The 16,905-nt window shown below is 53.0% G+C and overlaps 2 protein-coding genes across 7 annotated transcripts in view; both read left to right on the forward strand.

Moving 5' to 3' along the window:
• Positions 1 to 15,118, forward strand: part of RAB11FIP5 (RAB11 family interacting protein 5) — a 71,702-nt gene extending 56,584 nt beyond the window's left edge. For 3 of the 4 annotated variants that reach the window (XR_014791919.1, XM_084855211.1, XM_084855214.1), the window contains 2 exons: positions 7,863 to 8,052; positions 9,150 to 15,118. Coding sequence is in view for 3 of the 4 variants with exons in the window: in XM_084855211.1 (XP_084711337.1) it covers positions 7,863 to 8,052; positions 9,150 to 9,365 (406 nt within the window). In the remaining variant the exon portion in view is untranslated. Of the gene's footprint in view, positions 1 to 7,862; positions 8,053 to 9,149 lie in introns of those variants that run through there. The other variant, XM_084855213.1, reaches the window with a different exon arrangement.
• Positions 15,119 to 15,283: 165 nt separating this feature from the next.
• SFXN5 (sideroflexin 5) overlaps positions 15,284 to 16,905 on the forward strand; it is a 124,831-nt gene continuing 123,209 nt past the window's right edge. The window contains exon 1 of one of the 3 annotated variants that reach the window (XM_084855218.1): positions 15,284 to 15,465. In XM_084855218.1, coding sequence (XP_084711344.1) covers positions 15,409 to 15,465 — 57 coding nt within the window. In that variant the 5' untranslated portion in view covers positions 15,284 to 15,408. The remainder of the gene's footprint in view (positions 15,466 to 16,905) is intronic. The other 2 variants (XM_084855215.1, XM_084855217.1) reach the window with 2 other exon arrangements.

The following is a 16,905-nucleotide window of genomic DNA, read 5'->3' on the forward strand; positions in this document are numbered from 1 at the left end:
GATGAGGCCTAACTAGTGCTGAGTAGAGAGGAATTAGTACTTCCTGGGATTTGGAAGCTATGCTTCTGTGAATGCAGCCCAAAAGAGCATTTGCCTTTTTTGCAGCCACATCACATTGTTGGCTCATATTCAGCTTGTGATTGACAACAATTCCAAGATCCTTCTCGCTTGTAGTGTGGTTGAGCCACGTATCCCCCATCTTGTAACTGTGCATTTGGTTTCTTTTTCCTAGGTGCAGAACTTGGCATTTGTCCCTATTAAATGTCATTCTGTTGTTTTCTGCCCAGCGCTCCAGTCTATCCAGATCACTTTGAATTTTGTTTCTGTCTTCCAACATATTAGCTATCCCGCCCAATCTTGTGTCATCTGCAAATCTGATCAGCATTCCCTGCACCTCCTCCTCCAAGTCATTAATACAAATGTTGAAGAGCACTGGGCCCAGGACTGAGCCCTGCAGTACCCCACTCGTTAACTCTCCCCAGTTTGAGAAGGTCCCATTGATAAGCACTCTTTGAGTCCGATTCTGTAGCCAACTGTGGATCCACCGGATCGTTGTTTCATCTAGCCCACTTTGAGCAAGTTTGCTCATCAGGTTATCATGGGGCACTTGGTCGAAAGCTTTGCTGAAGTCGAGGTATATGATGTCTACAGCATTCCCACGGTCTACAAGGGAGGTGACTTGATCAAAAAATGAGATCAGATTTGTCTGGCAGGACTTGTTTTTGACAAATCCATGTTGGCTTCGAGTAATCACGGCATTGTTGTCTAGGTGCTTCCAGATGGATTGCTTTACAATCTGCTCCAGAATTTTCCCAGGGATTGATGTCAGACTGACTGGTGTGTAGTTCCCAGGTTCCTCCTTTTTACCCTTTTTGAAGATAGGGACGACGTTAGCCCTCCTCCAATCATCTGGCACTTCCCCCATCCTCCATTAGTTGGTTCCTTTAGTTGGCCCAAGAATCCCACTAAGCGTTGTTCCTGATCTGGCTTTCAGACAAGGGCTGGAAATAAAAGTCTCTTTTTCATGTTGGACCTGCAACGACAGAGTTGCATGTCCCACGTTGGTGGACCACTGCTAAATAACATTGCCAGTTTGCAGTTTCTGACTTGTGCCTGGTGGTTCTGATTTATTATGAAGATGGGCACCTTTGGCTGGTTTCTGTCCAAGGATAGAAAAGTTGTGTTAGGATCAACCTTAAGAGAATCCATTCCAAGCAGATGGGGCTGGTGGCTCTGATTTTGGTGGGGCTGTGAATCCACTCTGGGTTTCAGCCAGAACTCTAAAGGCGCTATCTAAGGTGCTGAACCCTTTCCCCAAAATAGTTTCAGCAACTTGCGTAGCTCCTTTAGAGTTCTGGCTGGTTCTGACTAAAACCCAGAATGGATGTACAGCCCCACCAAAATCAGAGCCACCAGTCTCCACTGCTTCCAAGAGTTCAGGGCTCACTCTCTTAGTTCCAGGTGATTAAATCCCACCTACTCCTCTTGTATTAAGCCCATGCCGGGGCTTGGGCAGAGCCCAGAGCCAAAAGGGATCCCTTTTTAGCCTATTTATGCTAAAATTCCATCTAAATTCTTCCACTTTTTACAATTCGCCTGCAACAGTGTAAACAGGGCTTTGTATTTGGTTAAGCCAGTTTAATTAACTGCTATATTTCGGGGTTTAACACAGAAATAACGGGCTGGATTATGGTGGCTTTCAGAGGTCAAAGGCAATAATGGTCTTCGTTCCTTGTTGCCTTAACATAGGAATCGCAGGCTTTTATGCACTGTGCTTTATATTAGAGGGCCTGTGGAGGGGAAAGGGGGGATGCTGGAAAATGGCCTACAGTAAACATTCTCTAGGTAAATGCTATGGCTTGGACTGCTTGTTTGCTCCCTGCCTTCCCTGCACTGGCCCAGGAATGCCTTTGGATGCTGCCTTTTTCCCTTTGGTCTTCTGGCTGTTGGATGTTCCTGTTTCTAAGGAAGCTCAGGCTGAAATGTTTTGTAGATAAAACTGTGCTTTGGATGGAGTCTAGAAACGTGGCTGTGCTCCAGCTGGTAGATGAGGCAAGAGACAGTTGCACAAAGCTCTTTGCATGCAAAAGACATTGGACCGTGTGCACATGTTCCTTTGAGCATCCAAGGCCGGGGCTTGCAGGGCTTGGCAGGTGCCGCTTTCGCTGCTTTGGAGGAGATGGGAGCTGCCAATCCTGAAAGCTCCCAGGATGGTGCTTGCCCAAGGGGGCCCCTGCCATGAGTGCTGGGAGAGGCCCACCGGGCTGTGTGGACTTGGCTCCTGGGAAGGGCCTTCCTGTGCCTGGGGTGGAAGGACTCAGGCCATGGAAGTGTCTCCTGCTTCTCTTGTCGGCTGTGGGGGCTGGCATGTCATCTGTTTGGCACCTTCCTCTCGGAGGCCAGCTTTTGTTCTGTAGCTGCAGCGGACATTGGGCTTTGTTAACGGCATTCTCTGTGCCAAGTAACCATGGCTCTTCAGGTGGGTTACAAGGATAATTAACATTAAAAATAATCCAAACTATAAATAATGAGTAACAGCAAAAGAACACTGAGCAGCAGAGAATAAAGACCAGTAATATCAGTCCATACAGCTAACATTCTCAGCCTGCACAAACTGAGCTGAACACCTTCTGTGGTTAAAAGTGTAAAACTTGGGAGGATAAGAAAAGGCTTCACCTGGTGCTGAAAAGAATAGCGAAGGGGTGCCGGGTGGGCCTCCCTGTAGAGGCGTTCCACAACTGGGATTGTGCAAAGCAGAATCTGAAGGCATTGGCAGATGCCTTGCCCGGTTTTGCTTGGATTTGTTCAGCAATGTTTGTTTATGTCCTTTACTAGCTGCTCTTCAACAGAAGTTCTCACAGCCACATAGGACAATAACATTCAATAAAATGAAACAAGCCACAGAGCAGATAGAAGTTCCAGCATAAAAACCAAGCTGAACTACAAGGGGTGGGCAAACGAGCAGGCAGTGGAGATGGTGGCCCCTGTGAGGCACTCTGGGACTGGCATTCTGGTGGCCGGGGTGAGGAGGGGAGGACAGCCGCGGACCAGCCCCTGCTTCTGGTCCCCAGCCACCTTACTTCAGGCAGGGGGATGTGGGGAGGGAGCTGGGATCATGGCCCCTGAGCCTGATCGTAACATCAGGACAGTTCTTTAGGTGCTCTGTTCCAACTAGCCTTCTAAACTGTGCCCGGAAATGGAGCTGTTCCACAGCTAGCAAGGTTCTGTCTTCCATCCAGGCCCAGGTAGAGCAAACTTCAGCAGCGCGTTTGCTAACTGAACAGTTTTCAAAGCTTTTGTGGGCTTGTGCCATAATACGTTTGTTAATACTTGAAAGGACCACAAGACTGTAGTTTTTGTTGCCACAGACTTAGCACAGCTCTACCCTTCTGGAAGTTGGTTAAGAAGATTGCTTATTATTGCTTATTATTGCAAACATTGAGGTTTGCAGAAAGCTTACCGTAGTTGCCAGCAGATGGTGCCGTTGCTGTACGGATCTCCTCTGCAAAGGCTCAGTGAAATGACCCTCAAAACTCTTTTGGGAGGCGGGTGGGGGTGCCCTTGACCAGCATGCTGCCTTAACGGAGAGTTTTGTCATTGGTTTTGCTTGTGGGAGCTAGGGTGCAGCCTCTTTCCTGCATGGCATAAATAGGGTTGAAGCTGCCTTGCTCTTCTAAGGAGGCCATCTTGTGTTCATGTGGGGCTGGCTGTCAAAGCAATGGTTTTCCCCCAAGAACCAGTCCTGTTTTAAGTTGTTCATAAATGATCTAGAGTCAGGGGTGAGCAGTGAGGTGGCCAAGTTTGCAGATGACACCAAATTACTCAGGAAGGTGAAAGTCCACATGGATGGCAAAGAGCCCTCAAAAAGACTTCCCCAAACTGCGAGAATGGGCAACTTCACATATACCCTTTTAGCAGGCCAGACATCAGGAAAGAGAACATGGGGCCCCGGGGATCACTATGTGAACACATCCACTCATTGTGCAGATTCCTTGCTGCAATAATTAGGAAAGGGACTCTGCCATAGTTTAGTTATGAGATGTGAAAATGTAGCTGCAGCCAGAGGTCTTAAAACAGACTGGGTTATGCCCTCTCCCCCAGTGCAGGTTAATCTTGCTTGTTTTCGAGTGGGCTGTTAACCCTTGCTGAAGATCTTTGCCCACCCACACCCCAAGTGGGAAACAATGCCTCTGCTGGTGGCAGGAGCTGCCCAACCTGGCCTTCCTTTTGCAAGGGGTGTGTTCCCAGCCTGCCTTTGCTCCCCCCCTCCGTCCTGATCTTGGAAGTCACCTCGGAGCCATCAGCTCTGTAGTCTTGTTGTGCTGACCCTTGACCACCTCTCTGTGTTGAGCTCCACCCTGAAACTGATCCTGAAGACTAGGAACACCTGAGCTTGAGGCCCCTGTCTCTTGCAAGCCACCAGGACAAGCATGGCTGCTTCTGCAGAGCAGGCTTCTGGCTCCGCCTGTGCAGGTTCCACAGCTGGAGCAGATGTGTGAGGCTGCCAAGAAGCCTCTCTGGGGAACACCTGCCGGGCAGACCCTGTGGGCAGCACACCTGGACAGCCAGGTTGCAGTTGCACACCAGTGGGGCATGAGGTAGCTGGAGGTGGCCACAGCTGTCACCACAGGGGTCAAGTGATACTGTGGGAGACACGAACAATGTGTGTGTTGCAGTGCTTGTTGGCTTCCATGAAGGGGGCTGCTTCACATGTGCGTGGCCAACAAGTGGATGCATGAAGCAGCAGCAGCAGCCGGTGACGTCTGAACCACAGATTCCCCCTCGCAGATCAAACAACTACTCTAAAAATGCTTCAAACACAGGAGTTTTCGGTGGAGTTGGCCCACAAGGGCAGCTGCTAGTTACCAAGTGGCATCTTGCGTTAACTTCTAAGAGTTCAAGTGGATTCTGAACCTGCATAATTAGCTTTTAATCTAGGCTTTTTAGAAAAGGATGACTTATTTATTTATTTATTTATTAAATTTATTAATCGCCCATCTGACTGGTCACCCAGCCACTCTGGGCGATGTACAACCCACCATAAAACAATTTAAAACAATAAAATTTTACCATAAATTTTTTTTTTAAATACCCTAACCCACCCCAAATGCCCCCCTCTTCCCTCCCTTCCCCACCAGAGTATGTATGTATATATTTACTTATATTTCCATACTGCCCAATAGCTGAAGCTCTCTGGGCGGTTCACAAAACAAAACTTCAAACCATAAACTATAACAACATAGTAAAACATAATAAAAAAAACCTTAAGTTTAAAACGGAATAAAACAGAAGTAAACTAGGGTAAAAGCCAGCAGCAGTGCAAAGATCTAAAAACATAATGGAATTTTTAAGACTGAAGTCTGGGAAAATAAGAGCAGAGGAGATCTAGCAAGGAAACCTTTCTGCAGTGCTACATGCCTGAGGGTGGTGCAAGCTTGTTTCCCCTTCAGAAAGCATCCTGTTCTTTTCCAATAGCCTCTGTCTAATGGTTGTTCAATAGCAATGCCAGAGTGGAAACTGAGAAGAGAAGGGATGGGTGGTGGAGGAGTGGCTATGCTTTTGGGGGGCCCATGGTTCAAGGGGAAGTTCTGGTCTGGGCAGCAAGCCCATTGCGTTTGGGGGAAATTGAGGCTCAGGTTTAGATCAGGCTTAATTATGCTTATTTCTCCATATAGGCTGCCCAGATCTTGTAAGATTTGCAGACTGAGTAGATTAAGCATTGAGAGAGTGCTTGATGGGGACATTCTAGGATTGTGGGGGCAGGGAGAGGAAAGAGGCGCACCTCCGTGTGGGAGCGTAGCTTGCTGGCGGAGCACCTGCTTTGCTTGCAGAAGGCCCCAAGTTCAGCCAAACAGATCTCTTTAGTCCGAAGCCAAGGACTCGTTGCCTCGCCTCAGATCATGTGTTGACAAAGCAAGTGCTGTTTTCATAGGCACAGTCTTCCAGATGGATACTGAACTGCAAACAGGGCCAGTGAGGAAGCTACAGCGAAATTCCTGGTTCTTTCTCCTAGTGAAAGTTACACAGATGAATTAGGCCATGCTGTGTTTACATATGATTGGCTTGTATCTTTGCTACAGGACAGAAATGAACAAGAATGGATGCATCCTTGCATGCTGTGATGTTGAAGAAGAGAGTGTTAGAAATTCTTGCTTGTAGTACTTCAGATAAATATACAAAATGGGCCAAGAGTGGCCTGACAGAGGTTTGTCAGGGGTGTTGAGATAATGTATGTGAAGCACTTTGAACATTTCGGAGTGCTATACAAATGCTAAATGTCAAGTCCCTTTGTGTTCTCTGAGTACTCACATGACTGTCTTGGCAAGTAGAGGTCTTTTTGATAGGATTGTATGGTGATGGGGGAGCTCAGGTGTAATCTAGGCAGACTTCAAGAATCCCTTCAGTCAGCTTCTGTCCTCTACAGAACACCCCCAGAGGTGGATCCCTCAAACTTGTCAACAAACGGCTTTGCGGGCCCTTGCGCTCGGGTGTGGCATCTTTTGGTGATGTAGCGCTTTCCACAGTGGTCTGGGGGCTGGTCTCCCTTCGATTACCTTGGATGCTTAAACACAGCTCGATAGAGGGCTGAAGCTGCACCTTGCACTTGTTCCAAAAGTGGCCACAAAACGTCCAGGTTGATCCGCCTGTAAAGTCATGGGTGGTGATCAGAGACTGGGTGCTGCCCCAGCAAGGGCCACGGTCTCAGCATTTGACAGGCCAGCTCCCTTCTCCACATCTGCCTCTTTCAGCGGAGGCTAACTCGATTATCCTTGTCGAATGTTCCCTGCCCCTCCCACAGCTGTCAAGTTCTCTCCCCCCACCCCACCCCACGCCCAGGGTGTCTCTCCCTGTACAGCTACATCTTTCTCCTTCTGGTCTTGTCAGATTGATCTTGTACTCTTTGCTCTACAGTAGCCAGAGCAGTGGCAGGATTCTCCGGTCTTGGATTCCTCATTAGTGCTTTGGGGCTGTTAGCAGTATTTGGCAGGCAGAGAACTCTCCCAATCCTCATTGGGTTTGCCAGCATCACTCACAAATGTTGCCTTAGGGCTGTGGGAGAAACAGCCACTGCCCAGAACAGCTTGCTACTTGAATGGGAAGTTCGGGGCAGCCAAGGGAGTTTTGTCGCCGGTGGAAAGAGCAGTTCTAACTAAACTTGCACTTTGGGTTGGGAGATGCAGGCGCCTGTTTTTAAAGAAGGTGGAGATCTTGTGGAGCAGACCGGGGCTTTTTCTTGGGGGCGGGGGAGGGCGTCTAGGGCCCGATTTGCTTGGAGAGGTCATCTTGTCCTCTTCTTTGTGAGGGATATCCAGGTTTCCCTTATCCCAGAGAACCTCTATGGGTCTGGGGCTTATAACGTCATTGGTGGCTTCTCTGCTTGGTAGACAGAAATTGGACCATCACACCTTTATTAGGACTGCTTGAAATGTTACAAAGTGGTGAGCATACTTTCACATCCACCAGAGCTCTTCTTCAGGCTGTTAAGGAAGAAAACAAACAAAACCCACACAGGATGGGGTGGGTGCGTGTGCGTGTGTGTGTGTGTGTGTGTGAGAGAGAGAGAGAGAGAGAGAGAGGAGGTCATGAGGTTTCTTCTCCCCTCTCTTTTTGCTTATTACTTAGTGACATTTCACTTTGTTCTAGAAAGGTCTTCTCTACAGTTGCTTTTGGATTATTCCCCCCCCCTTTTTTTTTTATAGCTTAAAATTCTGACCCCTACCAGGGAGCTACTGAACAAACAGCCTTCTGCTGCTGGGGGCTTTAGCTGTTTGGTTCAGTTGGTGGGTGCCTTTCTCTCCTGGTCTCTGTCTCCTCAGCCAGTAGGGAGATGAGCCCTAATGCTGCTGGTTGTTTGTTTGCAGCCCACACCCAGTGAAGCCCATCAGCAGCAGCACGCCAGGACCAGAGGTTTTGAGGGAGGAGAAGCCACAACAGGCTGGCAGCCTGACACCGGAACGGAGCAGCGGCCAGGAGGAGCTCAAGCCGAGCATCGCAAGCAGCTGCGGTTCAGCCAGTCCAACCTTGCAGCTGGGAAAAACAGAACCGCAAAGGGTAAAGGGGTGGGTGGGTTGAAATATGGAGGCAGAGTGGCATGCTTTTAAGTGCCAGTTCAAAGTGCATTGTGCCAGTAAGATCTCTATTTTTTATTCACCTTTGGGATTGCATTTCCTCCCAAACCCTGCCCATCATTGGTCTCTACCCCAAAATACCCCCTCCCGATTCCCAGAAGCTATATTCTGCTGTTCCCGCATTCCCCTGTGTTCTGAGTGTCCCATCTTGCCACCTAATGCGACACCCTATTAATGTAGCCTAGAATGTCATTGGTTTTGGTGCCCATCGCCACCCTCCTGGCTTACCTTCAGTCTGCTGTGCACTGTAAAACGCCAAGCACATGTCAAGCAAATTGCTCTCCCTTCCATTAGCAGGGGCTGTTCAGAGGACACTGGCCCAGTACTTTATATTCAAGGTGGCTCTTGAAGGAAGAGTTGGTTCACTTTGAATGCACCCAGTACTTCATCATCCTCTCAACATTATTTTATTTAGGTATTTATTTCATTTCTATACTGCCCAATAGCCAAAGCTCTCTGGATGGTTCACAAAAATTGGGCTTTAAAATAGCAGTAATCTGGAAACATTTGGTGAGGTGTTGAACTTGGCCCCTTTGCTAGGAGGAGGTCTGGCTGTGCTTACAAAAGCATGTGGTGCGCTTTGCGTAGGAGCCGTTCTGGCGCCATGCTCAAGGCAGAACATGTTGGGCCATTCCATTTTCTTCCTGGTAACCACTCTGAAGTAGGTTAGGAGGCTGAGAGGTGGTGACATCTTGGGCTACTCAGTGAGCTTCATGACAGAACAGGGCCTTGAACCCAGTGCTTGGGCAGCAGCTATGAGGGTGATGTTCCAGAAGACAAATTTCAGGCAGGAGGCTGAAGGGTCTGGGACGCTAGGAAAGTGAGCCAAAAGGACTCCTGCATTCCACACGGCTTGTAAGGCTTCCCTTTCTAGAGCCACTAATAAGCTGCCACTAATTGCTCCCTTCTGTTCGTCAGTGGCTTTCCCACCCTCCCATCTATGACTGAGCAGGCCTTTGGCTCCTAACAGAGGGATCGTGGAAGTTTTGCTCCACTCACTGCAGTCCCATCTGTCTCTAGGACCCTTCCGTGCTGGACCACTCGGCCAAGTACTACTGCCTGACACGTGATGAATTGATTCAGCTGCTGTTGAAGCGGGAGGCTGAGCTTAGGAAGGAGCGGGAGCACATCCATGAGCTGGAGAACTACATCGACCGGCTCCTGGTGCGCATCATGGAGCAGTCCCCTACCCTGCTGCAGATCCCTCTCGGAGGGGACGCAAAGGCTGCTGAATAACCCAGCCCGTCGCCATCCATCACGCCCCCGACAAAAACCCATGCAGCCCTTCTTTCCCTGCCTTCAGTTGCTCCCCCACCCATCATGCTCTCCTTGCTCAAGACCCCAAGGAGAGGACTTGCAGAGTGCCCTGTGCTTCCTGGCCCCTCGGCCACAGACACCATGCAGCAGGGGCTCTGGCCCACGCCTTGGGTCAGCCACGTGGGGTTCCCGCCAGCTGTGTTCACTTCTCTAAGCTGCCCACCTGTGCCCGTTGAAACTTGGAAAGCTGCATTTAGGACGTGTGTGTTGGTGCTGCATCACAAACTCTTCTTGGCATGGTAGTGCAAAACCCAGCACTGCGATACACCCACCTCTGTGCGGTTCCCTTTCTGAGGGTGCCCAACTGCTGCCCTGAAGACTTCCCAATCTATCACATAGCGAACCCCCAGCTGCCTCTGCAGGACTGCGTTCACCTGACTCCCAGCACTCACGTGTGCCCAGCACTAATTCCGTTCCCCCCTGGGTGGCTTAGCTGGCCACTCAATTTCTGTTGTCCTGCCTAGGTGGCGTTGGGCGGGTGGGGGTTGTTCAGGGGAAAGACGCACCCTGGTGCTGAGCTGATCTAGGAGAAGAGCTGCCCCGTCCAGGAGATGGGCTGTATGAGGAAAGTATTCTGGCAGGCTGAGGGCAGAGCTGCTTTCCTTGCATCACTGCGTCACTTGAGGACTAGCATCACCATGCCTGCTGGACCCCTCAAGCCTGTGCCGGTTGCCCTGCATCTCACAAGGCTGCCTGGCCCTCTGTAGCACTCTCCTCGTGGGTCCTTGTGACACAGCTGCTTTCGTCCCCGTTGCAGTCAGGGCAAGTGGGGGTTTGCCTTGGCGGGCTGCATTTGCTTTGTGCCTGGCACCGTTTCCCCATTGCATGCTGGAATGCGTTGCAACCTATCTGCTCTCTCCCCACCCCTCTTTTCTGTGGCATATGGAGGGAGCTGCCATCATTGTGGATCAGTGGGATCAAAGGTGTGCAACCTCTCTTGCACACACCTGCGATGATCAGAGAACGTGTGCCTTTTTGTCCATAGGAGGACAGATATTTTGAGCTTCTTCAGACATGGCTGTGGTAAATTTCTCCATCTGCAATGTGCCACCCCCCCCCCCCCGTAGGGGGAGTGGTTGGCTTTAGAGAGAAGTGACCTGATGAGTCCCCATCCTGCCAGCATAATGGGGCTGAAGGCTCCATGGGCTTGGCTGCTGGGGGGCGAGACTGCCCTATTGCAGGAAGGAGAAGCACAGCAGGCAGCGGTTCGGGAGCCTGCAAATGGCCACGCCTGAGAGCCACCTGAGGAAGGAAGAGGATGTGGCTGTGGTGGGCTTGAACTCCCTCTGACCCTTTTTGGGAACTGGAGATTTTTGCTGTAGTCTCAAGAGGGAGGATTTGCCCAGTGGACTGGTTCTGGCCCCCCACCAGCTTGTCCCTTTTGGAAAGGCCTGCCTGTCCCTCAGGCAGATGGAAAACACGTACGAGTTTCCCTTTTATACGCCTCCCAGAGGGCAGGACTGGAGAGGGAAGGACGGGAGTGAATGATGCAAAGGGTGCTGCTGATGGGGCAGGGGCTTGGAGCAAAGCCTCTTCTCTCCCTTCCCCTGTTCTACTTTAACCCACTGAGCTTCTGAGACCTTTCCTCTTGTGCTACCTTCTGGAGCCCTGGAGAGCTGCAGCACAGAGGAGCCGATTGCTCAAGTAGGTTGCCAGTGCATAGGACCAGATTGCAGCATAGGCATGATAAGTGTTACCGGTCATTCCTTGACCCATTTGTTGGGCAGGAGTCAAGAAGGTTTTGTCCTGAATGTTTTCTCCTGCCTTGGGACCCCTGGATGCTCTCTGGCCCCTGCAGGTGCTGCTGCTTCGCGTACAGTTTTTCCAGCCCTGGCCTGTTCCGATGTGGGTTTTGTACTGCCTGCAATGTTTTGGCCTTTCTCACTTGTTAAAGGGAGGAGGTAGTGGCTGGCGTCTTTTAATCTCGCCGTTGTAGGGAACAGAATCCTTGCCCTGCAGCTGGCTGGCCTGTCACAGGGAGGACAGCTAGTCTGGGGGTCTCATCCCTGTGGCGGAATCTCAAGCCCTGCTTTTTCAGTGTGGCTGTGCATCCACGCCCTGCCCCTCAGAGTTGACTGTAGCTTTCTGCCCAGTAGCCCTAGCTACCAGTCTTCTGGTCCCGGTTTAGTTTTGCTCACCTGCCAAAGCAAAACCGCTTTAAATGGACCAGGATGCCCCGTTGGCTGCTCTGGATCAGTGCAACTTCCTTTGCTCCAGCCCCTGGGAGCCCCTGTGTCTCCATGGCTGCAGCCGGGCCATTCCCCTTGTCTCCCATCTTCAGCACTCCTAGATAGGTTTGTGGACTGCTGTCAGCCTCGCTCCGCCTTCGCCCAGGACTTTCAGTGATTTGTCACACAACAGTATTTGCTTTGCCGCTGGCTTAAACGTCTCGTGACCAATTGTGCCCTCTCTGTATGGAGGGAGTCCAGCTGTAAAGACTGCAGACCTTTCATGTCTGGAATGTTTGATGCTTCAGTAGGAGTTTCTAGGCAGGGAGGAGCGCGTTTGGGAAACCTGCAAAGGTGCTGAGCAGGCAATTCAGATTCTTAAATTTGTTTGCGTGGGAAAGGAAGAAGTCCAACTGTTGCTGCCTCGTTTTCCTACCTGTTGGCTGACTTACGTGGTATTCTGTGGTTCTCGCACTTAGGAAAGGCATCCCCTGCTAAAGAGGTGCTGGGCCAGACCTTGCTGTTCAAACTACCCTGTCTCCTTCCTCTCGGGTAGCTGGAACTTGCAATCTCCTGGATCCGTGTGGATGCTGCTTGTACTAAACATGCCCAAACACCTTGCCCCTTAATACTGCAGTAAAGTCTCTCAAACAAGTGTCTGCAGATGCTGGGGAGAAGATGGGGAGAAGGGCCCGTTGCCCTTGTTGAGGTTGAGGAGAGTGATTTGTGAAGGGTGGGAGAGGAATATTCCCTGCAGAGGGCGCCACTTCTGCTCCTCTGTTTCCATCTGCAATTTGCCTCCGCTTTCCTTAATCTGCCAGAAACTCACAAAACACAGTTCAGTATTTCTCGGAGATTCTACTGGCAGTGTCTCCTTACGTTGCCCTGTGTGGGCCCAGTTGCTTTTGTTTACTCTTCTGGCCGAGGCAGAGAAGATGCTGGCTTGAGGCCTCTCCCCCCCCCCACACACACTCTGAAAAGGTCAACCAGTCATGCTAAGCCAGGCCAGCCTGAAGGAGAGCCGTATTAGTCTCCCTTCTCCTTGAGCATGGTTGGGAGCCCTCCCCCCCCCCAAGTGACTTTATTTTCATTGTAGGGTTTACACAACGAGGGCTTTAACCTGCTTTCCCCTGCACTTGAGTGTTTGGAGGGAAGAAGCGCTCACTTGTATTAAGAATCTCATTGGATTATGTTTGTTTTAAAAATAAATAAATGCTTGTTCTGTTTTAAGCACTTTAAAGAAAAAATAAAAATGGTTGAAATTGTTTGCTTAAAAATTTCTGGCTGGCTTATTTTGGATTGTTATGTCTGTCCAAGTCCAAAGGGTTACACAGCACATTAACACACACACGAGCCCCTTGTGGCTGCCAATTCCAAAGTTATGCAGGCTCATTACTCTGGGAGACCTCAGAGGGGTGTGTGACGCCTTCAGCTTTATGGCCTGGGGAAGCCCCTAACAAGGGAAATGTGCTCCTTGAAGAGCAGGCAGCAGCGTCTGGGACTGCCTGGCTTTTGTGAGTAGGGATGGATGGGGCATTGTGGCTGCAAAGCTGAGCCTGCTGGAAAACCAGTCTTGTGGGATGCTGTCATTATTGACACTAAGCCGGGGGGAGAGATGGGGTTAGGGTTCAGAGTAAACAGGAATCCCTGTGCACCTGTGAAAACAGGAGGAAGCTGGGAGCTCCAACAGGCCTGGGCTGGGGGCAGGGGAACCTGCCATTTACCAGACAAAGGGGGCATTTAGTGCACCAAAGGCAGGCAGGATAGACAGGTGTTGGGAGTGATGGACGGACGTGTTTCAGCACCCCTGTTCAGTCTAGCAGTGACCTGAGCTCCCTGCTTCACAGCTCTGTTGTTCCTAGCATCTGGTGCTAGGACACTCCCTGGTCTTGGCCACCTGTTTCCATTGTCTTAGCTTCTGTTTGGTCTGCCCATTTTAGATTTTGGGGTGGAGCTGAGCAAGTAAGCCTGCCTCCTCTATCCCCCTGGATTAGCTGCAGCTTGACTTAGGCCTGCTTCAGTATATCATGCCAGCCCTTGGAGACCTGCATCCAGTTGGATGAAAATGTGTGGCTGCCTGGCCTCTGTGAATTCCAAGCTCCTTGGGGCTGGATGGTGGCCATGGTGCTCTCCAGGGGGAAAGAGTGGGGAGCTTCTTGCACCAAAGGCAGAAATCTCTTCATTGAATCATAGAACAGTAGGGTTGGAAGGGGCATACAAGGCCATCGAGTCCAACCCCCCGCTCAATGCAGGAATCCAAGTCAAAGCATCCCTGACAGTCTTGAACGCCTCCAGTGTGGGAGAGCCCACCCCCTCCCTAGGTAACGGGTTCCATTGTATTGCTCTAACTGTCAGGATGTTTTTCCTGAAACTTCAGCAAAGTCAGGGCTGTTTCTTGCAAGGCATCTGTAAGACAAATTGTCAGCTGCAGCAGCATCTCCTCTCGGCCACATCTGGAATAGCCCCTCTGGCCTTGCAGGGTCTGGGGCTTCCCAAGGGCAGAAAAGCATGGCGCTGGCCGGCCTGGCGGTCCCAAGTTCTGGCTGCTGTTCTACGCCTTGGATGCATATGGTCTCCTCCATCCGACAGGCATCTGCTCTTCTCTAGCTTGAGGGTGGATGGGAGACTTCAAGACATTGCATCAGAAAGCCTTGATCCCTGCCCTTTGGTCTCCTCAGAAACAAAACCTGAATGAGCATGACTTGGGCTGTGGGTGTGAAGGAACCATCTGTGTCTGCAAGTCCCAGGTGCTTTGGTGGGGGTGGCCTGGCTGCTCTGCACATGCAGGTGTGGGGCTCTGCCAAGGAGGAGAGCCAAGATACCTGCTTGTGGCTCGGGCCAGTCCAGGATGGAACTCCACTGCCTGCAACGGAGCTCGATGCCACCCATTTCCCTCACTATGCCATGCACACCAAGGGCCCTTCGCAGTCAAGGAGATTTGGGGGGAGGCTGGCTGGCGCATGGGGGTGCCTTGGAAGGTGGGTGTTGCTGCTGGCCTGCCCACCCCCCGGGACAGAGGAGCCCTTTCCCATCCAAGGAAGCTGCTGCAGCAGCCAGGCTGTGACAAGGCGGCGACCCCTGGGATGAACCCCCGCCCAGGGGCGAAAGGCTCTGTCCTGGGGGCAGCAGGCAGGCAGCCTCGCACAGTCCCGTGCCAGCTGTGCCCAGCCAGAGGCCCCCCGGATGTGCTGGGCTGCAGCCCCCATAAGAGCTGGCTGGGGGATGATGGGAGCTGTAGTCCAGCACGCCTGGAGGGCCCCAGGGCGGCCTTGGCCAAGGCCAAGCGCCAGAAAGCATCGCGATGAGGCAGTGCCGCTCGCAGGACCGGCGAAATCGCCACAGCGCCGCGGGCCAGCGTGGGGGCAGTCCAGGCCTCTCCCTGCGGCGCGCCCCGCGGTGTTGTGCAGGAGAGGAGCCTGCTCCCCACGGCGAGTAGCGCCTGCTCGTGGGTTTCTTGCGGAACGGCAGCAGCCACGGCGACAGGGTTTCCCCGGCCTGGCTCTTTCCTGAGCTGAAAACTACATTTCCCACAACCCCCTCCTTCCCAGCTCTCGAGCGAGGCTAGATCGGCCGGCTGCATTTCCCGTCATGCTCCTCGCCCCTGCGCCTGCGCGTCTCGTGACACCGTCCTCTTCCCCAGGCGGCGAAGACTACACCCCCCAGCATGCTCTGCGGGAGCTGCGGTGGGCCGCGGCCAATCGGAGGCGGGCCTGGCGCTGGGCGGGGCCGGCGGGGAGGGGGCGTGGCCAAGCGGCGGAGGAGACTCGCTTGTTTAAAGTGGCGTCGTGAGGGGCATGGCGGAGAGCGCAGCATACCCGCCCTTCCAGCTGGGGAAGCCGCGCTTTGAGCAGGTGGGGCCGCCGCTTCGCGAGCCCGAGGGGGCCGTGGGGGGCAAGCTCACCCCGCTGCCGCTCCCGCAAAGGGGCTTCGACGCTGCCGGCGGGGAGCGCCAGCCTCAGCGAGCCCCGCCCCGCGCGGCGGGTCCGCCCGCCGATTGGGCCGCACCGGTGTCCGTCGCCGCCCGGGTCCCCGCCCTTTCCTGCCTCCGAGCGGGGTCCTGATTGGCGCGTGCTTTCTCCGCGGGGCGGGGCGGGGCGGGGCTTCCCCGGGCCCCGGGCTCGAATCCGTCGCGCGCGGGCGCAGCGGGCGCCGGGCGGCTCGGGCCGCCTGCCTCCTCGGCCTGCGCGGCCCTCCGGCCGGCGCGGGGACGGGCGCCGGTGCTGCTGGGCGGCCTGCGCCGGGAGCTCCTCGGAGCGCGCCGGGGAAGCGCCGTGGCCGCCGGGCGGGTCCATCGGCAGGGCCGCCACCGCCCGCGCGGCCCGGCCCGGCCCGGCCTTGCTGGTGTGACCCGCGCGGCGCCGAGGGCAGGGAGGCGCCGCGCGCGGCTGGAGCAGCCCCAGCAGCCGCTGAGCCCCCGCGATCCGTTGCCCGCGTGCAGGAGGAGGCGGGCTGGCATGCCGGAGGGCGCGGCCGAGGCCCCCCCGCCTTCGGAGGGTCCTCGCCTGGAAAGGCCCTTCTCCGGGGCGGGGCTTTCGGGGGGCCCTGCCGGCGTGTGTTCAACACCTGCCGGGTAGGGGCCGCGTTCTGTCCCTGGTGAACCTCTCCGCCTCTTAGGAGCTTCCCAGTGAACTCTTAAGGTGGTGGCATATGCGTAATTGTGCTTGGCACATTTGGATAAGGACGTCTTCCCAGTTTCATAGCCCGAGGGGTGCGAAGCCACCGCAAAATTGTGGTTTAGCATCACACTCTGCACGCTGTCTCCCGCAGATTCCTCATCCACAGCAAGTAGCAGTTTTTTGAGGAGATAACTCAAATTGTGCTCAAAGTTCAGTTAGTGTATGTGTGGTAAACACTTTGATTGCACTCATAAATGCTAAATTGCCCTGTGGGATTAAAGTCTCAGTGTTCTGGGTAGGTCATCTAAAGCACCAATATATTTCCTTCTGACCATGAGCAAGGGACTGGTGTCTTTTGCTTTGAACAGCAGCCCTAATTTACTCACACTGAAATCTCTCGCTTCCTCACAGGACACTGCCTTCCACTGAGTCAGAGCCCCCTTGGTCCATCTAGCCCTGTGTAGTCTTTCCCTGCTGCTGTGGGAAATCTTTAAGATGCGTTTTCATGGGAGATGGGAAGGGAGTTGCATTTGGACAAGGGACTGAAACAAACCATTTTGGGAACTTGGTGGAAGTATCTGAGCCCTCTGCTTCAGTTAGAGTGAGTCAGATGTGCATTGGTCTCCCCCTGCCCCTTGAGGGATGTGATCCTAATCCATGAGTAATCTCCCCCTC

This window comes from Heloderma suspectum, chromosome 5 (assembly GCF_057233095.1).
Source record: "Heloderma suspectum isolate Gila_16-S chromosome 5, 16-S_ref, whole genome shotgun sequence".
In the NCBI taxonomy this organism is placed as follows: Eukaryota; Metazoa; Chordata; class Lepidosauria; order Squamata; family Helodermatidae; genus Heloderma; species Heloderma suspectum.